The sequence below is a fragment of the Hippichthys cyanospilos genome, chromosome 9 (assembly GCF_059441005.1).
Source record: "Hippichthys cyanospilos isolate Australia breed blue-spotted pipefish chromosome 9, RoL_Hcya_1.0, whole genome shotgun sequence".
NCBI classification, from domain to species: domain Eukaryota; kingdom Metazoa; phylum Chordata; class Actinopteri; order Syngnathiformes; family Syngnathidae; genus Hippichthys; species Hippichthys cyanospilos.
Genome location: NC_142377.1, coordinates 15,654,953 through 15,682,706, shown reverse-complemented (window position 1 = coordinate 15,682,706; position 27,754 = coordinate 15,654,953). Strand labels below are relative to the sequence as shown.

General features: G+C 38.8%; 1 protein-coding gene across 2 annotated transcripts in view; it reads right to left on the bottom strand.

Moving 5' to 3' along the window:
* Positions 1 to 27,754, bottom strand: part of plxna1b (plexin A1b) — a 188,285-nt gene that overhangs the window by 22,501 nt on the left and 138,030 nt on the right. For both annotated transcript variants that reach the window (XM_088422806.1, XM_088422807.1), the window contains exons 11-19: positions 24,527 to 24,623; positions 22,343 to 22,533; positions 14,280 to 14,431; positions 9,341 to 9,464; positions 9,110 to 9,246; positions 5,795 to 5,962; positions 2,960 to 3,053; positions 1,516 to 1,752; positions 787 to 930 (exon numbers count right to left, since the gene is read on the bottom strand). In XM_088422806.1, the coding sequence (XP_088278932.1) occupies positions 787 to 930; positions 1,516 to 1,752; positions 2,960 to 3,053; positions 5,795 to 5,962; positions 9,110 to 9,246; positions 9,341 to 9,464; positions 14,280 to 14,431; positions 22,343 to 22,533; positions 24,527 to 24,623 (1,344 nt within the window). The remainder of the gene's footprint in view (positions 1 to 786; positions 931 to 1,515; positions 1,753 to 2,959; positions 3,054 to 5,794; positions 5,963 to 9,109; positions 9,247 to 9,340; positions 9,465 to 14,279; positions 14,432 to 22,342; positions 22,534 to 24,526; positions 24,624 to 27,754) is intronic.

Here is a 27,754-nt window from a genome sequence, read left to right as displayed (position 1 = left end):
AACCGTGTGGGCTTTCTATCAATCTGTAAATGTTGACATACATCAAGAAGACTGATGGGGGACATGACATGATATGACTGTCGCTGAGGAAATGCCGGACATGGCTGTTGCCGGCAGAGGGCTGCGTCATGTCCCCCCTTTCCCCACTGTCCTTTCCCCACTGTCCTTTCCCCTGTCATCAACATGTTGTGCGAGATAACTTATAGTGCCTTTTTCTTGGTGCGTGTACGGGAATTTTTTTTCTTTTTTTTCATTTTCATGACTTGCGCCATGCCCATCTCCTCCATCTCACCCCCCAAGTAAACTTATTTCTCCTAAGTTCTTGGAGTGCTCAGCGTTACCAAATCCCGAGGGGCTTCGCCATCCGTCTCCCCCGTCACTCAATTGTATTGTAAGTTTTTTGGATGATTCGAGCTTTTTAAGACAAAATTTCATACCTTGTATTTGTGCAGGAGTTATGATAATAAATGCTATCTGTTTATCTATCTAACTATTGGTATGTCAATGAATCAAAATAAATTATAGAATAGCAGCCGGGACCACAGCATGCTGTTTTGTGGAAAAAGGTGTTTTCCTCAAAATGATTATAATTATGATAACTGGACTATGTTTTGTCATTTTGCCTCTCAAATCAGACTGAAGGAGATAACGCCGATTCTTTGCACATCTAGAGATTGCAGCAGACGCCATTGTCAATGAAATAATTTTGAATTCTAATGACAGGCAAAGATTTTCATCCGAATAAAGAGTGTTGTCATAAAATAAGCTCGGCAGTAGAGTACTCACAGTGACTTTGTGTTCTCCAGTAAGGTTGGGCCACTCACACAGCAGCTGGCTCTCAGACAAGGTGAGAACGCACGGCGTCTCCCCGATCAGCACCGTATAGTTCAGCTTTGTATTTCCAGGGGCTGCAGGAATTAGATTACGACCCTAGAAACGCACAGAATGTTCATAAATATATCTGATATATGTTGGCAAACCCAATTTTGAAATGATCATTTTAAAGTCTATCTGAAGTTAACTAGATGCAGTTTTCGTGACGTGCAATTATTTCTGCTTTGACATCAGGTTTGTGTCAGCAGTGGGACACTTATTTGAAATTGTATTCGTGGGAGGTAACCATAGCAACAGTGCTGCACAATGATAAGGTCAGGCAAGACTTAAAGAAACACCTTTCAAGGATGAGAAACATAAAAGAAAGCTGTGGTGAACCAATCATTTCGAATGACAGCAGCCTTTTTATCGATGACCTTGGATGCTGTCTGAAAGTTTTATGTAACGTAAAAAATATGAGTGAACTTTTAAAAGGTCTTCTTTTTGAGTCATGTGTGAATTTTTTTTATTTCAAAAACCTTTACAGAATAAACTTGATTGAAAAAAATAAAGAATAAATAGAGAAACATTGCGTAAAAGGCTATATTGCACCTTAAAAAAACAGGTATAGAAAAGAGAGTAAGAGAGAGAGAGAGAATAAAAATCGATCAATGCTAAAAGCAAAAAAAAAAAACAAATTACCTTGAGTATAAGTGGCGAGCTGGGCTTCAGCTCCAACATGCCGTTGGGGCTCAGAGGTTCAAACACAGGGTCCGGATGGTAGCTGAATGTCTCATTGACCACCAGCACAGAATGCACATTATCCATGATGAAACCAATTTCATCTGGACTGCTGCCCACCTCTGAGAAAACTTTGTCCGAGTTGGCCACGGAGGGAGCGAGACACACCATCACCGTGTTGTTGACCACCGTGCAGTTCTAAACAGAACAGGTAATCAAATTAGCATATAATATACAGTTAATAAAAACTTCCAGCATTGGCAATGTTACATTATCAAAGTACTTATAGTTACTCAAAAGTTGGGCAAACCCTAACCGTGACCCTAAGTAACTGAGTTAATAATTGCGATATGTTTAAGCAAAATAACTATGTTCAACATTGGAACAATGCTTCATATCATATAGCAAATCATTTGGAAGTTGTTTTCGGGCAGTTTTCCAAAAACATTTGACAAATGACTAGAACAGCCATGTAATATGTCTTAAAAACTCCAGTACTTAAAGCACTTAAACTGACAATGGAAAGTTTGTGCCTCCCATCAAATTCTATTTTTTCGAAACAAAAGTAAACATCCGAAAACAATAAATACGTGTTTTGCATCTTCTGATGATATTCTGCCTTTCCTCACACATTGAACTAGGTTGTTACTTTTGAATATTTTTTTAATCGTTCTATCGAATGAATCGATTAATCGAATTTTGTATTGAACTAATGGAAAGCCATTTCACCCAATTACTTTCCATTAAATGGAAAAACAACTAAACAATCTTGACTTTACTTGAGTAAAATCAGATGTTTGTATTTGTCTTATTTCGATGGATTGCTTTCAAGAAAGTACAGACGTCCGACAATAGAGAAGCTGAAATCAGAAGACTTGGATTTCCAATTGAATTTCATGACAGTCAGAGAGTACGCCGCTGGATGTCACATTTAAGAACAAGATTGAGACAAAGGGGGTGCTTCAAATCACTATTTATAGGTCAATCGAAAAATTAACCAGGCAAAACCAAATTGCCTGCAAAGAGTGGCCACAAAGGCTAAAAAGCGATATCTTTTTTTTTTCCCCCCCACTTTGAGCTGGTGAGGGGGAAAGGTTAGCTAAGCCCCATGGTGCTATAGGTGAAAAGAGGGGATTTGCTGGAGCCGCTTTATTACTGCTTGACATTTCAAAGGTTAAAGCTGCTAAAAGGAAATTCAACATCAAAAACAAACAGAAAATAGGCCCTTGGCTGCTTGACTGACAGCTAAAGGCACGCGTGTGTGTCTCCAAAGAGTGTGTGCGCGTATCATTTGAAAATCAGTTCTTCTAAAGAGAATCTACAAAGGAAAGATAGAGATGTCATCATATGTGTGTGAATTGAATTCACCCACTTATTTTGTGTGTGCGTGCATGTGCTCGCTTACGTTTTCTGACTGGGCCGCTCCGTATTTGGCCCTCATCTTGGGTTCTTTGATAGTCATCAAATTGGTTCCTGTAATGGTCAACATGGTCCCGCCACTAAAAATGAATAACAACCATTAAAAGCCATGTCAACAAAAATATATACAGCAAATAATCTTTAACAGAACTTGCAATTACTCCATTCCTCTTGTTTAAAAGTCCACACTCATTCCCAATGTATTTATTTTAAATTTTTAAGTGTTTGGTGAAAGGAGGGTCTAAAAATGGCTGGTCAACTAATCAATTACTTTAGTAAATAGTAAATTACTTTAGTACTTTTAAGTATTTAGCACTTTGGTACAAAGGTAATTGTTACTATAGTACTTAAGTACCTAAAGTATTGGATTAAGTTGGTACCTAATTATCTAAAGCAATGGTTCTCAAATGGGGGTACTAGTACCACTGGGGGTACTTGAACGAACTTCAGGGGTTACTCGATGTTTTACATAAAACAAACAAATATGTTAAAACCCTTTCAAATAATTATTGAATTAATGAATTGTTTCAGGAAAATATAAGTTCATAAAACAGTTCAATAGGTTTTTCAATTTCATTATTGTAAAATATTTATTAATAATTAAGTTAATTCAGATTCAGATTCTTTAAGGCATGTATGTCAAAAAATGTAGAGGAAAGTGTTTTGGAATTACCACGATACAAAACAAAACAAAACACACAATCAACAGTGGGATGGGATGGAAAGTGCAAACGTGGTGCTGATTAAGTGCGGCTGCAGGTATGCGCGGTGCAAATTAGTCCTGAAACAATGATTAATTAATGATTTATTTTTGCGAACAGATCTCTACTGTAACCCCAAAACAGGACGCTTCAATTTCAATATTTTTCTGCTGACAAATGTTAATATACAATTATTTTTCTTTTGCAAACAGGACACTTTATTTTTTTGGGTGGAAAAATATTAATAAATAACAATCATTTATAATAAAAATAAGTTAAGGGATTGAATGAGGAAACGAACACTCCACAGCAGCTCTCGGGAGATATTAAGTTGTGTGTATTAAAATTTGACTTTGGTATTTTCAGCCTGAGATATACACTCAGAAAGGTCCGTGTTGTCAGTGATCTGACATATTGTGTAACCTTTACACCTGTGACCTATTGTGGTCCATGTGATGCTGACCAAGAGAGACGTCGGTAACACGAGTGAAAGACTTCCTTTTGCCGGCTGCCTTCCTAACAGCCCCCGTTGGCCCGAGACGCCGAACTTTAGCTGACGCGAACAAGTCTGACAGCAGTTAAATGAGTTAACATACAACTTAAAATGGAGCCCTTTCGGGCAAGCTTTTAGGCGCACGATCACAAACACAGGTGTGTATTCATTGCTGGCTCTATTAACCCTTGTGCAGTACTGTGACTATTTTTGGGTCATTTTATTCCACATTATTCAGACAGTATTTTAGCCAAAGAAGCAAACAAACAATACATAAATAAAGAATTGTCGTGTTTTGGATGCGCCTGGATGAGCAAAACCCATAAAACAAAAGTTCAGTGGCAAGGTGACAAAAATCTGCCTAGGTGAGATAATTACCATTACCCTTTATAAAAAAATGGCAATAACATATTCAATCCAACAAACAAAACATCTTCTGGCCATAGATTGCACAGAAGCAGAATGTTTATTGATATTACTTTGAGTCACATTTCCTTTAATTAGCTCCTATTATTTCAAAATATATGAGAAATAAACCCCCATTAAAAGCCTTGGAAATAATGCAGAAACATTTCCTCGAAGTCTACTGTTTATGTCAGCGACGACCATGTGAGCCGAAGAACACAGCAGTTTCTAGGTCATATTAGTGAGCCGATTAGCATTTGGTTGCTGCAAGCTTTTTTGGGAATTTATTTTTTTATTATTTTTTTACACACAACAACACAGCTTGTGTTTGAGCAGCACTCCTTCCCATGGCTATATAGGCTCATTTCAATAAAGTCCAATAATATTTACACACACTGTATATCTGTGCTGCAGCTCATCAACTATAGCGGCACACTGCTGTTCCAGGAGCACTCCTTTACTGCTGCTGCTCACAAACATTTACTTTTCATACACAACTATAAACAGCATAAATAAGAGCTCTTTAAAAAGAGAGATGAGGTTGAAAATTGAGAGCAATGTTTGTTTTTCTATTCGGCGAGGAGCTGGCAGGGAGAAGGGGTGGAGAAGCATTACATCAATGAGCTTATACACAGAGTCCATATCTCAATTTGGTGGGTGAATTGCATGAAAATACAGCGCAACCATCAGATAGGATAAATAATGCATTGCTGTGTTTGCATGTGCTATATGGACGCATCAAGCAGCATTGTAGATCAAACGCAGTTCATATGAACTATGCATTTTATTACATTCTATATAGTTCATGACCTATAGGGTGAGCAGGAAAGTACTGCACTCATAATTATTTAGTGTACAAACTACATATGCAAGGTTTTGTAAGGAAAACATAGTAAAGATGTGTTTTCAAAAAATAATTGTATTTTAAATAGTTTTTCAAAAAGTTGTCAAATTATTGACAGATATAAAGACAGGTTGGGCCAAACCTTCTGGTAGGGAATTTGGGATAATGAAATTGTATAGAAAAATTTTGTTTTATGAATTGATATATTCCTAAAATATTAATAATCAATATGTTTTTATATATTATAATATATCATATGTAAAATATTTAATCTAAAACGTATTTTTGCATGGATGCAACACTTGAATAAATACATTTTAAAATCTCACCCCCCCCCCCCCCATGTGCGAACCACAATTTTAGCCCACTTCCTCTCACCTGGCAATACTCCAGTCGGGTTCAATTTTGAGGATAGAGGGATCATCCGAGTAGTTGAACTTGACCTCCGGGTTTCTCAGCTCGGCTGAGTTGATGTCCACCATGACCGGGGTCGGGCCCGGAGCTTGTCCGGCTGGGGTCACACACACTATCTCGCTGCTGTTTCGCCTGGATGAGCAGGAGATCAAGGCAGTAGAGAGACACATTAGTCACCAAAGTCTTCTCGGTGTTACAAAGAACTTGGAAAAAGGTTACACGATTCAGTTCGACTTAAACGACTCCAATCATTCGACATTTGCGCCAGAATGACACTTAATTTCAGTCGCATATCCAACAAGTACCAACAACTTTTATTCCGCGCAGCAGCGGTTTGATCTGCCAAACATCTCTCCTCCCTACTGTGCTCTGTCTTGCTGAAAGATCAGATGTGACAGTTGAAGCTGGTCGTCTCTGTGTGTGATGTAACGGCATGACGAGCAGACAGACGACCAGCTGTGACCTGCGGGGAAACTTTGCGTTCCTCTCCAGAGATTTATTTTAGGATGTCCTGCAATGTCAGGGTGAAACACTGCTGCCCAAGCGATAGCAGATAGGCCTCCCATCAGTCCATCTGTCTGGGCGTGTAAAAAGCTCCTTGCGCACAGTGTGGGGGGCGCTGAATTTGCATATAAATACGGTAAACGCAGGTAGAGTCCTTTGCCTTCCTGCAAATGTGAACAAGTTGCCCAAATGGCACGTGGCGCAGTGTGATAGTTGAACACGCTGATCCATACACAAATCCTCCACTCTCGAATGGAGGCAGGCTGAAATCCAGCGAGAGCTGAGATGATGGGGAGGATGATGAAGTGCGGCTCTCCCCTGACAGCTTGCAGCGAGGTAGAGACAGGTTGGATGGAAATAGAAAAATTAGGGGTGTAATGACAACCGTTTTGAATGGGAAAACCTGTTTTGATTTAAAGGATGTGAGTGCATCCAATTGTTCCACTTTATTATGTGTTCAATGCTAACCCTGACCCATTATAAAATAAGAAGTTAACTCGCAGATGGGATTGAATGAGTTAATTTATTTTTACTGTACAAGCACGTTTGTTCATATTGTAAAAGATACTTGAAACATTTTTTTTTTGCCCCACTTGAGATACCCACTGAGTAAAAATATGTCAAGTCAACCACAGCAACAATTGTTAATGCTCAGAATGACCACAAAACATGCTGGAAACACTATGAGAAGGCCAACTTCAAAATAAACCTTACATCAGCAAATAATTGCAAACAAATTGCTTTGGTATGCTTTTATTTTGAAGTTGTTCCTGGCATGGTGTCATGGTGTAGCAGCTTGACAAGTCTCGCTACTACAACTGTTGCTTCCTATCTCGATTCAAAAACAACACAAATCACATTCAACCGGATGCTAACGAATGACTTAATTTCGCTGACAACGATATTTGACAACTGTTGCCAGTGTTTACCGTTGCTTGGCCTCCGCTTGGTCATAGCTCCACCTATCATATTTGCATATTAGCTGCTAGCTAGCGACTTTCCATTGCAATGTTAATGCCTCTGCACAATTTGATTTTCGCAGCCTCAAAGAGTTGCCGTTCCTAGTGATCACTTTTTAAAAAACCACACGGACTCAAATGATTTTCGGTCGTCTCATACACCAAAATTTATGCGAGAGATATATGTAAAAATCTAATGTTTCTGGAGCGTAAAGTAGTGTGATGAAAAAAAGATCATCAAGGAAAAAATATAATTTTTTATCCATATATTTTTCATTTGGAATTTTCTGTAGGATATCCAAATACCAAAATATACTCCATATATGCACCCGTCAGGAACTTGATTGGTACCATATTGAATTGAGTCACATTTTATTGGAGAGACCCATACTTCTAATAAATATATATACACACAGTACACACAAAACATGAAATCTATATTTTCTCTTTGCAATCCCTGCTGCCACTCGGGAAGCAATTTCAACAGCTTCCTCCATGCATACTCAAACCAAGGGAGGAACGAAATGGGGGCTGAATATCGAAGAAAAAAGGATGACTTTTTAAAAAGGTTTTTTCCCCCCACATTCCAATAGTCCTCAGTTTCCATGGTAACTATTTTCACAACACTGTCACTGCTGAGAGAGCCTGTGGTGTCACGTATGTATTTCTGACAAGGTTGCGGCCAACACAAAAGAAAGCCAATGGGGGATACGGAGCGAAAGAAAACACCAAAGAAGGAAAACGCGTTGCAGAGGGAGATAAGCGGATGAGTGACTCGGGGTAAATAGGTTTTGATTAAAGTTGAAGCCCCACTGAATACAAAGACACATTAAAAAAGACAGACGCATCCAGTTCATTACTTTGGCCATAAAGGTTATTGCTGCTCAGTGGATGAAAGGCCAAGACTATTATGTTCACCTTTCTCCGGGTGCGCTACAGAGCTTTAAATTGGCCTTTGCTACGATATAAAAAGAACTTGATAGGTCCAAGCTCATTAGTTGGACCTGTCACTTGTTGGGGTGGAAAAGGAAACTAATATAGGAAAAACAAATGCTACATTGAACAAGAATATAACTCAAACGTTCAGCTTCAAAGCGCAAGATAAGACGGCGAAGCCTTTATTATCATTTCTAATTTAATTGGAAGAAGGAACCTCAATATTCACGTTATAAGAAACGGACCAAAGCGCTGTAGCTTGCTAGCTAGATTGTGCGTTGTCACTAGTTGACGAAAGAGTATTTTTATCTGAGATTACATTTTCTCTTTCACTAGGGTGTGTAAAACTGCACCAAAAAAGCGGACAATCCACCTTTGACTAAGGCCAAGTATAAGGTTGCTAGTTATAATTGCTATCGGTACTAGACCATCTTCATATATTACTTTAATGCATTACAGTACTGTAATGTAATGTATTTTTACATCTTTTTCACATGGTAGCGAAGATTAGCGAAGAAGAATTATATACACATCACTGCGGCGGGGACACTTCCGTGGAGCAAAATTTATTTTTAACACCATATAGTTTTTCTGAATCTCGAGTAATGACTGAAAAATATAGGCCAACCATAGCACAACAGAAAATGATGGCAGTCTCACTAAGAAAAGGCTCCACTGCCATTTTCACAATTGCTACGGTTCATCCGCCTACCAAGATTTTTTTTTTCTGCAGCAAATCAAAGTTATGTTTCTTTAATTATGAAAAACTCAAGTATAGCCCGACTAGTAACGCCTATAAGGGTGGAAAAAAGCTATGATATAATGTGTTTATAATGTAATAAACTAGGACAAATATTTGGAGTACATTGAGTTCACTCACTTCTCAAAGCGGCAGGCATGGAGTCCAATCTTGACATACACAGCACTGCCTGCATTTAGATTACTGCCATCTATGGTGATCCTGGTGCCGCCAGACAGCGGCCCAGTGGACGGCCTGACGCGGGTGAAGTACGGAGACTGAGGAGGAACACACGCGTAGACAATAAAACGGACTTAACCGTTGCTGCGGGACCGATAGATGCTTCCTTTATCCGAATGCGTGGACCCTTACCACAAATGTGAAAGCCTTGGAGGAGATGGCTTTGTAGTCGGGATGAATGCAGTCCCTCACACACACCTCCACTTGAGCCTCCTGCACCCGGTAACCTGTTGCATCGTTCAGTCGACACACGATCCTGGAACAGACAGATGCCTTCACTTTTATATATGTCATAAAAAAAGAAAATCATTTGTGTCCGCAGTAGTGGACATTAGTTTATGATCTCTATCTTTTGACTCCTTGGACCTACACTACTAAGTCCACGTGTGCTCAGTAGAGGACATCCTTGCCTTTTCAATGATGTCTGATGTGTTTGGGTGTGATGATATTAACGTCGTTGTCTTACTGAAACAAAATGGACGCAACAGGGGACACAAACGAATAAGAGGGGTATCTGAAAAATATGTAATACAGTCCGATGATTAATCGACCACTACTTGCTAATTTAGCTCATCGATCATTTATTTTGATGATCGATTAATTGTTTACGAGACCTAAAAGTGTCTAAATCCCCTTGACAGGATATATTCTCTGATTTATTTAGTCCTCTATGAAAGCAGACTGAGTATTTACAACATCTGCTTTTACTATGACAAGCTATAATGAACACTTTTGCCTATTTTTTTTTATATTTTAGAAGATCCGAACCAGTAATTGAATAATTTAAAAAAAAAAGTTTCACTGTAAGTTTCAGAAAATGTGCTGTTTTTTGAATTGAGGAAAATTTGATATCAGTGAGTTGCAGGCCTAGTTCTTAAAATTCCCTTGTACAATAATAAAAAAATATGCTTACTCATTTGTGTGCATTGTAGTGGACATTTGTTCTTAATCAATAGCTTTTGACTGTTCGGAGATACCCTACTAAGTCCTTGTATGTTCAGTGGAGGAGATCCTGTCCTTTCTAATTCCCTTCACTTTGCTGTCTTGCTGAGACAAAATGGGCATAACAGGGGACACAAATGAATAGGCTAAGTCACAGAAGGTTATAGTGTAAAACAAGGTGGACAGATAAGAAAAATAAAAACCAGAACACAGCTAAGTAAGCTGCCATTTTAAATAAATGATTTCAAGAGTTTTATAAGCAAAAAAATTGCTATACTTGTAAGAATCACACAACATTAAGCCTCGCATTTCGCTCGTGGCTCCGGCCGGTCAAATGAAAATCCACTGAAGAAATGACTTCAGTCTAGCCCACAGGGCGAACAATCGCACACATTTCACCCAATGAAGTCATGCTTGACTGTTAATTAGGCGCAACAAATGAATGAGACGGAAAGAAAGGCCACGAAAGAAAGGGGACGCTCGAAGAAAGTACAGAGGAAAAGACGGCGAGAGTGAGCGTCTGATTAATTGAACAAGCTCATACCCAACACATCTCCTCCGCTTCTCTCACTCCCTGAGATGAGTTATTAACTCCCATGTTTCCACTCTCCCAGCAGGTGGTCATGGCAACTGCAGTGCCACTGTATTTCACGTTAGGATGCAGTATGGTGCGTGCCCATTGTTTCTGTTTTCCCTTTCATTTATTCCCCGGACTCCCACGAGAAGCTGCGATTAAAGAGCTGGATAGCTCTCAGTCTGAAACCCGACTTCACCTTCGCCAAAGTGAGATGCTGTTGAATAGGGATGGGCAATAAATCAAATGGATTTTATTCATTTTAAAAATCAAGTATATGAAAATGAGCTAAATCGGGAAATTGAGATTTTTCTACAGTGGCAGAATGTAGGGAGTAGGTGGTTTATAAGACAGGTTTACAATAGGAAGGAACGACTTATTCGTGGCATTTAAAGGGATGGTCTGCTTATTAAGCCATTTTTAGCAGTAAAAAATATTTTTGAACCGGCCGTATTTAGATATTCCTTTAGCATAACACTTGAATATGTTTGAAAAAATGTATATAAGTAACTGGGTTTGAATATCTGGAGTCTGGATTTAAAAACTTAAAATGACGTCTTTTGGATTGAATTAGTTCATTTGATAATTAAAATATTTTGCGTATACAATGAATACAGTACTTTTAAAAACAGGTTTTCTTCACTGGTTGTCACCTGACAATGGCATATATGATGAAGGCTATGGTAACGACCAATCAATCAATTATGGTTCAGCTTATGAATGTCACATGACTAACAGATGATCCATGATTTGTCAGTAGTCAAGCCTTGCGCGCAGGTGATGTCATTTTCAGTAGACGGCTAGGAGTACAAAATGTGTTTTTAAAATGTATATTTGTTGGGTTTATTTCTTCCATTAAAACCGATTAAAATCTTTATCATTCACAATGATTGACGCAAAGTGAGACAATTTATTTTTAGGCCATATTGCCCAGCCCTATCGTTGAACTGAGCCGTTATTAAATGGCAATCAAGTGAATGAATGAAATATATTTGATCCCATCAGTGAAATGTCATGACATTGGACACGTCGAAAATTATTTATGGGAAAAAAAAAACATCATTTAAAGATATAACGACGTGCAGTGCCTTATCCATGTAGTGATGTAACAATGTGTGAAGTGCAAATATTGAAATATCTGTGCTGCGGCTCATCAAGTAGCAGTAGAATGAAGTATCATCACGAAAGGAAAATGTAGTGCGAACCGCAATGCTCTAAATGATTCACATTCACAACTCGGGCTAATTTAGTTTTCAATTAAGCTATCATCAATGATAGGAAGTCTGAGTACCCAGAAAAATCCAAAAAGAACGAGAAGCACATTAACACTGCACACAGGAGGGCCTGGGCTGCCATTTGAAGACAAAATCTCACAGCTATGAAGCAGATGTGCTAAGCACTGATCCACCATAGAGTGAGGGGAAGAGATGAGATGAGTCAATTTAAAAAATCTCATTCTAATTTTATTTTCAATCTTAAAGTTCCATGTGCAAAGAGCTTCACGATTTTTATCAATTTAGTCGTATCTGGAATATTCCAATAGAAAAGTGGAGAGGATTTTACCACTCTTCATCAAGAGACAACTGCAGTTGTGTTCAATAATAATTGAAATTATTTGAATAATTGTATTTAGTAAGCAGACTCTTGTGTTGGTAAACAAACTAATGAAGAGTTATTATAATTTCATTAATAATGTATCACTATGATGCTGCAACTAAGGATAATTTTAAATCAATTCAAATCAATATTTAAATTGGTTAATCTGTTGATAAAGTTAACAATTAATTGATAGTTATGATTTAGTTAAAATGTTTTGACTCATTTTTTTATGCAAAATGACATTTTGTCAAATGGACTGTACAGAGGGAAAAAAAACTTTTTCAAATTTTTCAAGCCTTAATTTGGTATTGGTAAAAATATTTTGAATACAACAGAAATGAAAATAAATCAGACAATATCTATAGTCAAGATGTGGACAAATGAATGTCTCTAAACGATTAATTGACAATTAAATATATTTATCGATTAATTGTCAATAAATCATTGACCCTGTTTATCACTGTTTAATTAACATTAACAAAAAAACATGCAAACTGTATGCATTTATTTATTAACATATTTATTTAAATTTTAATGCTCAATTTATACTGCAATATTCAGAATAGCACTCATCTTTTTTGCCACTTCCTGAGGTTATTTCTGGCAGGAACTAATCACATCTCCTCCTTTTAACGGTTGGTGTTTGTGCCTAACTATCACTGCACATCATTTTTCTCTTCCAGCAGCTGACCTTCGACCTACAGCGTCAGTCGCATAATCTTGCGTCTCTTGTGTTACAGGCAGCTCTGACAGGGTCACAGGAACGAAGAGACTAAGCGGGCCACTAATGGCGCCGCATGGCTAACATCACTTTTAATTATCGGGACAGCTTGACTGCCAACTGTGCCCTCTCGTCCACCTCTTCCTCCTCCTCCTCCTCCGGGTGCTATGACAACAAGCCAGTACGCTTTTACGGAGCGCACAGGGTTAAAAATGGACACATCTGTGGTTTCCGATGGCATAAAAACAGCAAAATGAACACGTAGCAAAGAAAAATAAGCATAAGGGGTCGCCAAACATTACACCAGCATGCAGATGTAATGAAGACGTTTCTTGAATATGAGAATACGAGTTCATGAATTATAAAATAACACAACATGTCAACAGCATGTTTCTAAAGCCATTTCGGGGACACCTGTCATCGCCGGTTTGAGTTGTACAGCAATTGTTTGTCCTCTGTCAAAGCATCAAAGTCAAATTTGTGACGTTTCCTTCGTGGTGACAGACCCAAAGATGATGAATCCGCTGGGGCTTGTGCAAAACTCAGCAAGTCTATCGTTTGAGTACAAATGACAGAGACAGCACTGAAAATAGAATATTGAGGACACCACCGGCACCCAAATGGGGGACACACACACACACAAACACAACCGCCCACCCCCACCTATTTTGTCCCGCTCTAATATCTGCATCTCTTTTTTATGTTAATTCAATTTAAAAGAAACGGGGAGGGTGGAATCATAAAAAATGCCGGCTGATGTCTTCCCCTGAATACAATTACTACAATTGTTTGTCCTATTTACAGTGAAAAATCTACTAAACTGCGAGCTTCTTTGTGCTAGCGGCTTGAATAATATTTCTCTATTAATGTAGTCTTGTAGTTAGTAAAAGCTCCACAGAAATTTCTCAGAAAACAAGACTTAATCAGAGGCAGTGTTCACATGGCAAAGCTTTCACGAATATATACCGTCCAACTCAAATGTCATTAAATGGCTGTCAGAGGGGGCAGATTTACGGTGATGAAGGGGGTTAAATGAGGTAATTCAATTGCGATTGGGCTATAATTCTGATTGATAGTGGAGTCAAATGTTTCAAGGTAAATGGGCGGCCATTTGTCCTAACGTGGACCACCGCTTTCTATAAGAGACCAATGAAGCACTCAAACTGATTTTGGCATCAACGTAATCGTAGGCAAAAAAAGAGAAAGAAGGAAAAGTGAAAATGATGTTGACGTACTGCTCAGCACTGATGTACTGGTCCTCTTGAGGGTTGCAGGCCACTTTGCCAATGCGGACTCCGTTTTGGATGTCTTTGAACTGGAGACCCAAATTCTCACCGGTGATAGTCAGCATGGTTCCTCCCTGCCTGGGCCCCGTCTCGGGAAATAGCTGCAAACAGAAGTGATGGAAAACATTCAAGCGTTAACAATACATATATAAATTCTTTGGGATGTTGCTGACCCCTACATTAAATTGATATGACTTTTTTTCCCCTACATAATTAAGTTGGATTAAAAAAAAATGACAACGAGCACACGAGCAAGAAGCACCCGCAAAGTCCTCTCTTTTGACCCCAGAACCATTAATCTAGTGAACACAATTACAGCACAGGGTGGCCTCTGATCCTGCTGTTTCCCCCTTGAGTTCCGTGAAAGGTGTGCAGAGGTGCTAATGGCTACCCAAGACTAACCGTTGTCGCTAATCACGCGCCATTCAATAACAGCATGAACGCAGACAATAGTCCCTTTGGTAATCAGTCATTAGTGGGATAATTAGGGCTAAGGCTAATTGGATTAAAACTGATGGGGGGGTGGGGTCATCTGTCACATAATATGGGAGGAAGGTAAAGCGTATGCTGATAGTTGGTTATCATGTGGTTACAGTGACATTTGGACATTGCTTGAAGTAATCTTGCATACTTTGTACACGATGAGTTTGTGACCAGCACAAAAGGTGACCAGCGATGGTAAAAAAGAGAACTATGATGACGACTAAGAAAATAAAGTGATCGTATTATACGGTGCAACTGTTTATAAAGCACATCAGGTTATAAGGAAAATCTGGCTGCACACTGTATTACAAGATTCACCAATTCATAAGGGTTGCAAAGCGCGCCAGGTTATAAGTCATACGGGTTATAACGAACACCTGATTATAAGGTAGACCAGTTATAAAGGCGTACCGGGTTACAGGGCAGGTGATTAAGGTCTTTCGGTTTTGCTGGGAAAAAACAAAAAAAGTCCGGCCACATATAGCAAATATGGCAAAACGGAAACATTACTGCCAGTTTGCAAGAACCCCGGCTTTAAGTGCATCATGTAAGGGTATCACGCTGATTCGGCACCCACATATAAAAGCAAAAGAATTAAAGGTATATTGGCAAGTGTCTGGAGCTAGTAGTGACGGTAAAGTTACTCGCTTTTATGACTTACGACGGGGGTCAGCGGCGTAGGATGATTCTTCACAACCACCTACAATCTGTTCTCAGATAAACAAACAGCCTACACGCTGCTCTTTCTTCTCACGCTACCTCGCAATAATCTTTGCGGTGAACATCTGACAAAAAATACGTTCATGTCAAAAATGTCGACGACGGGGAGAAGAAACACAATGTGACGGGAGCAATACTGAGTGTCATGCAGGCCCAAACTGAAAGGCCACGGCGATATCATGACGGAGTGTTCTCTATCTTCCACCAACAAAAGCTGATGGTGAATATCTTGTGCTCTCTCCCTTGCCCTTTCCTTCTTCCTCTCCGCTTTTGTGCCTTTTCAACTGGCTCGCCTCTTTGTCAGCGCGCATGAATGCATGTGTTTTAGCAGGAGACAAAAGAATGATTGGCACACAGTGGCGGAGTAGTCCAAAGTCTCCAGATATGGTAATCAAATCTCTTTCTCCGTTCGGTCGGGCTTATCAAAACACACGCAAATACAAAAGTTGTTATTTTCACACCCAAACAACACGAACGAAAAAAAGCCGGCTTTGGTGAATGCCACCAGCTCAAACACTCGTTCTTTTCTCCCTTCGCAGTCACAGCTCTTGACTTCCATTCAAAGTGGCTTTTCCCCTCATTCTCATCTACAACTTGTCCCGTTGTGTCAAAGACTTGACGCCAAACCTATTGTGGCCGCTCCGGCAGCAGTGCGGAGATAACATCGAGAAATTGATGCGGCAGGGGCAGACTGAGATTGGGAAAAGACGGCGTGAGGCTTTAAACAAGTTTATCAGTCATATCACAAGACCACAAAACTAACTCCCTGGTTAGACTTTGCAAAATGTTCTTGTCAGATGAGAACATTTAACTAAAACAAACAAAAAAATACTTGCGGCAAACATGACATGTTTTATTAAAGGGATATTTTATCCATTTTCGGCAGTAAAGTTTCATTTTTTGGCTACGCGATAACTAAATTACTTTTCATATACTACTCAGCAAACATTGGTGCCTTGATTGTTCGTTAGCTGAGCCTTGAGCATGCCATGCCATTTTCAAGCAACTTTGAGGCAAAAAATAAAATTTTTGTTTAAAAAAAAACAACTCTACATTTCATTTACGAACAAGTTTATCTTGATATTTTTTTCTCCTAAGTTGGACCAGTCTAAATAAAAATGTGGATTTTATGGTTTTATTTTTCCAACAAAAGAAACTAACTGAAAAAGGGGAACAAAATCAAGTTATTTAGGCCAATGTTGATTTTTAGCAGACAAATCAAAACAGATTACTGATTACTGAATATTTCTAATGAATACAAATTGCATTTTTCCCTCACAATACATTTCAATAGGTGTCACTTTTATGCAGATTTTCACAATTCACCGGCTGGCGTGGTACCGATCCCCCCGTGAATGGCAGGGGTCAACAGTAAATCTATTTTTATTTTTTGGAAAAAAAAAAAAATCAGGGTCACAGATTGCGTGAAGGAATTAATGAAGTTATAAAGGGATTTGTCCTTGTCATTGTTTTACTAGTAGGTAAATGTGTGTCAAATGTTAACACATTGATGTTTAATTTACATTTTTTTTAAACAAACTGACTAGGTAGTGTGTAAAGTAGTGAAACCCAAGTCAAGTCTGCACAACTTCCCTACACTGCTCACCTAATCATTGCTTAAAAAAAATTAAATTTGCTCGGTTTTGAATGACATGTCTGCAAAATGAGTTTCACAACAAATTTCATGACATATTTAAGGATATAAGGTTATGGTATGGATTTTTGTGTAATGTATAGTGACGTTATTACTGTGAATGTTTAGAGTACGTAAATGTAAAAAGTTAAGATCATCCGCAAATATCACTCATTTGACTGATTATTTCTGACCTGGCGGTTAGCATTGCTGCTTCATGGTTTGATTCCCGGGGTTTTTCTGCGTCAAGTTTGCATGTCCTCCCAATGCCTCTGTGGGTGCTCCGGTTTCCCCCTACTACCACAAACATGCAAGGGTAATTTCCAGTCAGCTTGACTGACCAAAGTGCTGACACAAGATCTTAATTTGCTCCCTGGACGCCACACGATTGCTGCCCACTGCTCCTGAGGGATGGTTTCAACGCAGGGAAACTAAATTAGCTCTATCGTGTACATGTGACAAATATTTGAAACGTAAACATTTTACTTGCATTACAGTTGATTAATTATGGCAGAATACGTCCACTTTAAGCGTCCCTGGTAGGACGCATTTTTTTGCAACACAATCTAAATATGCTCTTGCATAGAGTGTATACAGGATGAAAAAAAAAAGTAGTCAACCACATGCTAACACAGTAAAAAGCCGCCCCCAAAGTATAGGCATGGGTTGTTTTAATTGGTTTCTAAGGGCTAACTCTAATGCTTTTTCATTCTCCTAGGGGAGAACAGGCCTGAAAAGATGGATGATGGAGGACCAGGCAGCATCCAAGGCCATTACTAGGACAATGCTGCACCACACCGGAGGACAGGAAGTGTATGTGTGTGTGTTGTGACTGATTTGATCTGTATTGTTCCAATTCTAAACCTTTTTGGACTTTTCTTGACATCGTTCATCTATCCTTCACAATGGCCACTGAAGAGAAAAAAAAGCACACCAATTTATTGATTGTCATTTTCTGTGTTTGGAGAGCATTGTAAGTCTCAAAGCTGTTAGTGGAACGGTACCTAACTGCATATTCCTGAGAAACATGCACGCACACACGCACAGCATACTCAGGAATTACGCTAAATGGCCAAACTTGCTATACTGGGACTGTCAAAGTTATTCTTTTTTGTTTTCAATGTGCCCTGTATTTTTTTATTTTTTTTAATATAGCTTAGTACTTATATATCATTTCTGGACAGAAAAAAAGTGTGCCATCCGTATCTAATTTAATAAACCGATAGTGAACTTTTTATTAGTGCCTCTTTATCACTGCCCTGATTGCCCTATTACTGTTTTTGTTGTCTTCTATTGTCTACTTTATTATCTGCTCTATTGTGTGGAATTCTACTTGGGAAAAAGAGCAGAATAAGAATTTCATTGTGTAGTGTTACTATGCATCTGACAATAAAACTCTTGAATCTTGAAAACATTGGAACTACATTTGTCGCGGTATCTGTGTATTATATTAAGCAACTGCAGAAAATAGTGTTTTATTCCTTGCTAATAAAAATAATTTGGTGTTGGAAAATTGCAGCCATAATGGCAATGCATTTTTTTTCAAAGTCAATACAACATAATTTAGCAATGAGCTAGTTCATGTTCCAATTAATTCGCTTTCAATCTGAAAATTAAGGTAAGAAATGGCGTAATTATAATTTTTTTTCCTGCCGTTCTTCTGGAGCAACTAAAGAATGAAATGGCTGCAGAGGAGAGATTCCTTTGTCACCTGTGGAAGTTCTTTAGGCGTTAAATGTCACATTGTAAATGTCAAAGGTGGAAAGGAGAGGCGATGTGATAAACAATCCTCCAGTGGTTCACTACTGAATTTCTTCTTCTTTGTCCCTTGCTACGCTCAGGCTAAGTTCCTCGTCCTGCTGTTATTGGTTTTCTACCACGCTGGCTTTTTGACTGCCACCAACATCTTGCCCCGAGGCCAAGATTTATGCGTCAATATGCACGTGCTTGCAGGCACGCGGGCTGCAAACACCCCTTCACCACCCATTCTCTCACATGTGCACACGTGCACAATTGTACGCTTGTTTCAAAGAGATAACTGAGCGAGAGAGAGAGAGAGAGAGAGAGAGAGAGAGAGGGGAGAGAGAGAGAGATGGCATTAACTAAAGGATTTATCAATGTGCGAGTAGTGCCCCAATTATCCAGTGCCTTCATTATGTATTCAGAAGAAGGAGCCACAAGTCACATAGGAAATATACTCAGGGTTCAAGCAAGTGTGGAATATGTATGCAGACATATTTCACGCCATTTAGATAAGAAAACTGGCACTTTTATTCACAGAATTCCTCCTTCCAAATGAGGTGACATGTTGTTTTGAAGGTCTCAAACTATAAAAATAATGTCATATTATTACTGTTTAAGAAAAAATAAAATGTTCTTCAGGTCCCCGGGATTAACCTGCCCCCCACCTCCCCTAAAAGTTGCTCCTCAAATTGAATCGATGAGTTGCACAACGGCAATACAAAAAAAGTTCATCAAAAAAATACAAATTAGGATAACATTTACGGCTCCAACAATTACTTGACAACTAATCAATTATTGAATTAATCATTTTGACAACTAATTTAACTTGAAATTATGTGAAACTTTGACAATTTAGCCTCTTAACAGTTTCTGATGTCCACCGTGAAAGCAGATTGTCTTTGTCAAACATTTACTTTTCCTTTATTTCATTAAATTAAAAAAAAAGGACATTTTGGACACTTTTTTCCTTAATACATTGCTGAGGTATTAAATCGACTCAATAAAATGTAACCAGAATAATAATAATAGTGCTGATAATAATAACAACAATAATAATAATGATAATAATAATGGCCATAACACACATTGCCACAATTAGCTCTTGCTATTGACGATACCGTACCCCCCCAAACCACCGATGGCATGAGTGTGTTGTTGCCGAACAGTATGCCGTTCCCTGCGGTGAGCTGCAGTGACCCCGGTCACAGTGAGACATAGGCCACCTCCACGGTTATGGATGGCAACAGATGGATACACCGCAGTGTTTATACGCTTCAGCCCACCCGGCATGTCAGAAGTGGAGCACGCACACATTCAGCTCTCATGGTGGGACAAAATTAACACACTCCCTGTTCACTTTGTTTGTTTCTCCAAACACACTTCCCAGGCAAGCGTACTCTCGCCTCTTTTGCTTGGGAGTGTGTCGCGTTCATGGGCTCTAATCACATCAGTGTGTTTCAGATTCTTTGCGCGCGTGTGTGTGTGTGAATCGCCTCCTCCTGGTAGGCCCATCTGTGTTTTGCTTGCCGTCATGGTAATGGTGTCGAAGATGTCTACCCTCCCCTGCTGCCTTCAACCATGTTCCCTTCCCTCGCTGGGGCCAAACAATGATGCAGCAAAAGGCAGGAGGGTTCAACTTTTTTTCTCCTTGTGATAGTTTGCAGTGGGCGATTCCTGTCATCGAGCAAATCGTGGATTCGGGAGTTTTTCAGCAATCAAAGCTCAGTTACAAAGTGCATGCTGTCAGATGAACTAAGCTGACCCTTTGACCACTTTTAAACAAACCTGGCATGTTTGTTATTTGGAATGTTGAGTTGCTGGGCAACGCGCACACATCTTGTGAAAGAGGCGAGGGATGAGTATTTGTTCAATTCAGGGGCTCCGTGATTTGTTGCTTTTATCTGCTATTTCAAAAACTAAAAGGAGATAAAGGTTTAAACGGAAAAGGAAGAGAATACTATTTCAAAGAAAACGATACAAGCACAGTCGTGATCAAATTGTATCTTGTGGAACCGCAAAATTTAGATAGTGTTACTGTTGCACAACTCAGGAGTTTTAGTATTATACTTTTCGGACGATGAGGTGCGCTTAAAACATTTTATGTTTCTCAACAAAATTGGCAGTGTGCTTCATAATCAGGTGCATTTGACTTGTATGGATGGATGTCAAGTTGAAGTTGAAGAAAAGTTGACTCACTTGCTGTACTGGCTTGTTCCCTTAAAGAATACTGTGCCATCCGTGTCTGACTTAATAAATTGGAAGTACTTTTGATGTGGTAGCTCTTGGCATATTTTCTCCAGCAATTACAGAACCTAGATCGTGTCACATCATCTGATTTTTTTTTAAATGTTTAGCTAACCCTAACAAGAAAAAACATCCCAGCACATTTTGCCAAGGAGTCAGAGTAACACAGTTTAGCAGCAAGTTGTTTCATGTGCCAATTAATTTGCTCTTAATTTGAAAGGAGAACTGTTACTGTCACAGCATTATAATGTGTTAAATTACATTTGCTGATACCTGCAGAAACGCTGTAAAAATCTCGCAGACCTTCAGGTACCCCCATTTGAGAAACACTGGTCTATCTAGTTGTGATATCAGTTATTATACAGTTATACATGTATGGTCACCTTTCATCATTTTTATACATTCATCACCTTCAACACATAAATGACTGGTTTGTTCCCTTACATATCCGTTTATATGCAGTTGTTATGGTCTCTTAGTTGGCTTTATTATGTTATACAGTTGATGTCTGACAGTATTTAAGCTCTAAGTTCCCAGTGACACATTGTCAAAACGCTAAGTCAAATCATCCTCTCAAGCTGTCATGTAAAGCTGTCATACAGACTTTTTCTACGAGCCTGTATAGTTTCCAAGTTTATTTTCCCCGAGTGATTTTCTGAAGCTAGCGTTTTAAAGTAGTTCTCGATTCTGACGCTTGAGTTTAGTTTCCGATTTATGGTTGCATTAGAAATTTGTCTATACAGACTTTCTACTGTGTGCTTTTGGGTCTCAACTACCCTCCTCACAACAAAATTTCATTAGTCACGTTGGGGAATATTTTGTAATATTGCGAATACTTTTACGATTGCTTAGTCCATATGTGTGTGTCATCTAAAGTCTTAAACTTAGACGGAATGCAACGCTTGAACAAATCTTTCCATTTTTGGGGTCTCCTGAAAAGTGACTAATTTGGGGACTCCTTCCAATGCCAGCAATATTCATATGCAAAATGTACATGTGCCTCAGGATACTCAATGTACAAAACATCTGAAGATTTTTTGGACCCATAATCATCATATCTTGAGGTACCATTGTATATTCATTTGCTCTCCTGTCAGCGGTTCCAATATTATCACACATTGGAGCATTGCTCTGCATTCACATGCTTCTCCCGTATGTGAGCATCTGTCCTGTCAGGGCCATGGCTCACCTTGGTGATCTTGGGGTGTGCACAGCGGCTGTTTCCCGTGGTGGCGTGCATCCAGGTGCTTTCCGTCGGAGTGCACTCCTGTCTGAGGGAGCACTTTTTCTCTTGCACACACCAGCCGCACTCGAATCTGGGGTTGGCCTTCAGACACATCCCGCAGCTGTCTCTCAATGCATAACACTTATACAGGTGAGCTGCGGAAAACAAGTAGAATATGATATTGCGGGGAAAAAAACGGACTAAACATCCTGAAGGCCACAACCAAGATAAAAACCATTTCTCATTAACTTTTGGTGAGCATTTCAAAAACGGGTTCAATGTCACCATCTGAAAGTAATATTTCCCCTACATGCCCCAGGAATTGTACAGTGAAATCCCTTCTTCGCTCTGCTATTCCATCCCCAAATCCCATTGGTCATGGAGCAGCTTTAAAGCAACCCCGTACCAATTACTGTCTGCTAAATGGCTCCTTCCTAATTACATTAACATATCAGAATTTGAGAAAATTTCTCATGCGACACAAGATGATTATCATGATTGAGAAATAGGATAGAGGCTGGCAGAGTACTAAGATAGGCAGGAAGAAGAAAAATATCTTTGGGCCGTCATTTTCAGAGGCACAATGGTGTCAAAATTCTGTAGAACATGTAATGTGACCTTGACAAGGACAACCGGATTGAATACTAGTTAGAACACATACTGTGTGTGTGTGTGTGTGTGTGTGTGTGTGTGAGATATATATATATATATATATATATATATATATATATATATATATATATATATATATATATATATATATATATATATATATATATATATATACACACAGGCACACACGCACATAAAAAAAATCAGTGATGTTTTAATGTTTCACGTTTTCTGCGGGCCATCAATGTTACTTTACCGCACTGCAAGGAAATATTGTCACGCCCCCTTGCCGTGCCGTACAGACCGTAATAATTTTGGAGCCAGTGCTGTAAAGACGCTCCTACTAGCAATTACATCCAGCAGACATTATCTCATTGTCTGCTTCCGCAGCGTTGCTTCGAGTATGCTTTTAACCTAAACATTATCATTCTTGGGCTGGCAGGCACGTAAGGTGTGGCGTCATTCAGTTTTAACCATATTCCCCAAAGACTCAGCCAATTTCTTTCTGTCCACTGTTTCGTCCATTTTGTCTCAGCAAGACAACAGAGTAGGGATGCAACGAATGACTATTTTCAGTATTCAGATATCTGACAGAAAACTCTAATCAAATCATTTGAAGAAAATGAAAAATAATTATGTTATTTATAACATAAGAGCAAATAACACATTTCCACTTCATTATACATGACAAACTTGTGTACATTTTTGATAATCAACTTTTTTTACTTAAATTTACTGTGCTTATCAACACACTTTTTGTCCTCCTCAAAGTTTTCCCCTATGAATTTTGCTCAGCGAGATGTTTGTTAAAATGTGATCAGTAGGAATGGCAACCGTGTCAGGTTGTCAGCATCAAAATATGCAGTCATGAATATTTATCACACAAGCAGATATGAAGCACTTGAGCATGGCTAGCTAGTAGCTAATTTAAGGTACGACACAATATAATGAAGTTGTTTATATGTGCACAAAATTGGCGATTTTAAAAGCATTTTTGTTTTGTTTTTTTGTTTGGTTTTGTTTGAACCAGGAGTCAGGACCAATACAGAGTAGAAAGTGTCAAGCTGTTAGGCCATAATGCTGCTGGGAACAACTTCAAAAAAATCAAAGTGTTCCAAGGCAGTCGTATCCATATATTATGTGGGAAACTAAAGTTGGCCTTCTCACTGCATTTCTGGGTTTTATTGTCATACAGAACATTAACAATCCTTGCTGCGAATGGCTTGACATTTTTTTCTGAAATGTACACTAATAAGCGAGTATTTGGGGCAAGAAAAAAATGACAGTCATTTTTTGGACTGCGGATACTGCATAATTGCTAACTATATTTTGCATTTCCAAAATAAGTGGCATCAACTATGGTACTGTTTTTTCACTATTTTTCAGACTAAAAGGCACACTTAATAAACTTTAATTTGATCAAAAATAGACAGTGCCCCTTATGAAATTACTACACTCCTCACCTCACACAATTAACATAATTTGCTAATGTGCAAAAAGGAAGTTGGCTGATGAATATTAATCAAAACTACTTACCTTTTATATTGTACGGGTTGTCGATGTTAAAGTTTCCATTCCAAACCACAGACAAATCCACCGGCAGGTCACTGATGTCATTGCCATCGTAGGTATACTGAAATTAAAAGAAAAAAAGACACAGTCACTCAGCATTCACATTCAGCCCGCATTGTGTGAAACAATACTTTTATCATGAGGAACTGACTTCAGATCTTGCAAAATGAGGAGAAAACGTGCCAAAATAAAAAGCCAATTCAGTCGAGCTGGCGGCTGGTAGTAATGTCATAACCTGCGCTGCTCCACCAGTTGAAGGGCCATAAAAATGACTGATGAGAGACAGGCTATATTGTGATTTTAACACACCGCACATTCACACTGCCTGGCAGAGCACAGAGTTGATTAAGAGATTGTAATCCTCACCGCCGGATGACTCACTCTATTCAGTGATGAATGAAAAGCCTAATATATCTTCCACAATAACATTCACATCTAATTTCATTTTTGCATCCTGAACTAATAAGAGCTGAAATGTAATTGACTCTTTGGCGGCATAATCAGTTTTATGGAATGACTTTAAATGAGACAACAAGATTCCAAAACAGCAATGTGATGGCAAGACATACCGAAATCTGTCTAATGAGACGCTCATAAATCATGAATGCTGAATATCGGGCATAGAAAAAAAATGCTGTAATAACTTTACTCTCTCTCCCTCTGAATACCGTTTGTGTGGCGTCGGGCAAGTGTGATGTCATTTTGAGCTGGCATTTTATTGAAGCTAGCAGGTTTCATGATTGATATGCTTTTTTTGTTTCATGTTTTTTTTTAAATTACACTGTATGTCCTTTCTATTTGTTTTCTTAATATTTCTTCACTTATTATGCGTTTATGTTTTTTCCCTAATGCGCAGGCTTCACTATAAGTTAAGACTGAAGTCTGTGCCCCATTATTTTATATATACTTTTATTATACATGTTTTGTTTATTATTGTTTTTTATTTAGGTTATTAGTTTATTATAATGTATTTTTTTAAATTGCTTTTCCGTTTATTGTTTTTCCATTTATTGTACATGCTTTGAGCAGTAAAATCCCTTACCACACACTTAATATACTTTTCTCAGGCAGGCAATCATATTTTCTCAAATTTTCCCTGTTAAAACACTGTCACATGTCAGATCTTGGAACAAGGTAAGCAATAAAATTTCACACAAAAGAATCTGGGAAACGGGGAGCATACACATTATAACGTGTGCACATACCGAGCTTTGGTGAAGAAGAAAGCACATGCTACCTTATACTGCCATTGTCATTTAAAGGCTATCCACTCATCCTCACTACCACTGCTATGGTCACTACCTTTAGTGGCCTCAGGATGAAAGATAGCAGGACTATTATCTTCTACTAGAGTGGGGATAAAATGCTATGTGAAAGCCCAGCGCCTGGAGCTATAGAACAACACAGGCCTATTCTCGCAACAACTTTGCCACCATGTGATATCAACCACTCCAGTGTGATACTGGGAGATTTATCGCGACATCAGTAACAATAGTGAATTGGAATGTATTTGAGGGGTGAAAAAGGCCCTCAAGTACAAGAAATGTGCATAGAAAAGATAAGAAAATGAGAGCTAGGACAGACCAATGTCACAATGTGCAAGTGGCTGATTAATTCATTCTTCACGTTTGCGATCGGATGAATTACACTGAGTGGGCTCTAAAAGCATAGCGATATTCAAATTAGGGGGAATGTCTTCGTGCATCTCATGGGAACTCCAGGCCTGCTTTTGGAATTTGATTCAAATATGTTTTTTTTTCAACCTCAGACAATATTTTGCTTGCCATTTGGTTGTTAGTGGAAAATGATTTTTCTTTTCAACCGATTTTATCAAGATTGCTTGGATGGCTATGGAGATATAGAGGTGCAACCATTAATCGACAGTAAATATTATACGATTGTTTTAGTCTTCTATGAAAGCAGAGAATCACTGTGTTAAGTCACAACAAAATATTTACAAACTTCAGCTTTTCATTTGTAAAACAACTATCAATATTTTAGCCATTTTCCTCAAACGCCACAAACAAAACCAGAATACAAAAATGTTGTCACTTTGTGAAAATATCTTGTTTTTGACTAGATGAATTGAAAGTATGGTTTAAAAAAAATCTGACTCGTCGATTAATTGACAAAATGTCTTTTTTTATTTTTTTTTCTACATTTTTTCTACCTAAGTTGTACCAAGTCATGGGTTGAACACTTGCATACTTGTGTTATGCAATACTTTTTATACGTGTCATCCAGCCTATTCATTTGTGTCCACTGTAGTGGACATTTGTTCTTGGTCCATATATTGCGACTCATCGGAGCTACCCTATTAAGTCCAAGTGGGGACAGTGGAGGGACATTCTGTCCTTTCCAATGATATCTCACGTTGGGTTGGGATGCAATTGACCTTGCTGTCTTGCTGGGATCAAATGGACATAACAGTGGACACAAGTGAAAAGGATGTGTTTATGGGGAGATAATACATTTTAATTGCAAAATATAATTGAGAAGCACTGCCCTATATAATTTTTCGAGTAAAATGTACTCCGTAGACAAACTGAGACTCAAGTGGAAAAAGGAATAGAAAAGTAGCAGGTGGTGGCATACAAGACAAAGAAAGCCAGAAGAGCCGTGAGCTGTGTGGATAAAAGTTGCAAAAAAACAATGTTGCGGTGAACTAGAAAAGGGTGAGAGGGTAGCATAGCAGCAAGAGAAAAGGAGAAACGGCCATGTGCAAGATGGATCGGGAGAGGTTATTGTGCGTTATTCTGTGGACACCATTCATTTACACATGGAATAAGAGGCTGCGGCTAAGCTATAAACGGCTGAGCTGGCGGGCCCGAAAGTGAAATTGGCATTTTCAATTTGTTCCCTGACATGTCTGGCTGCTTGCTCTTTTCACACTCCTCTTTTCCTCTCCTTCCCTCTCATTATTTCCTCCCTCTGCCTCTCACCAAACAGCCATATGGGAATCCCATTCTTTCTCTCCTACCTCCATCACACAAGGCCCACCAACAAATATAGATGAGAGTCCTTCTTGACGCACGTCTTAAGAAAATGCTTTTATAACGATACGCATGTTGTAAAAAGGGTTTCCGCACTGCACTTTCCAGCAAAGGCATCACGTCTGGACAGGAAATAAGAGTTAGGAATAAAACGCACAAAAGCACAGGATCACACACTTTCTCTCACATATACGCACAC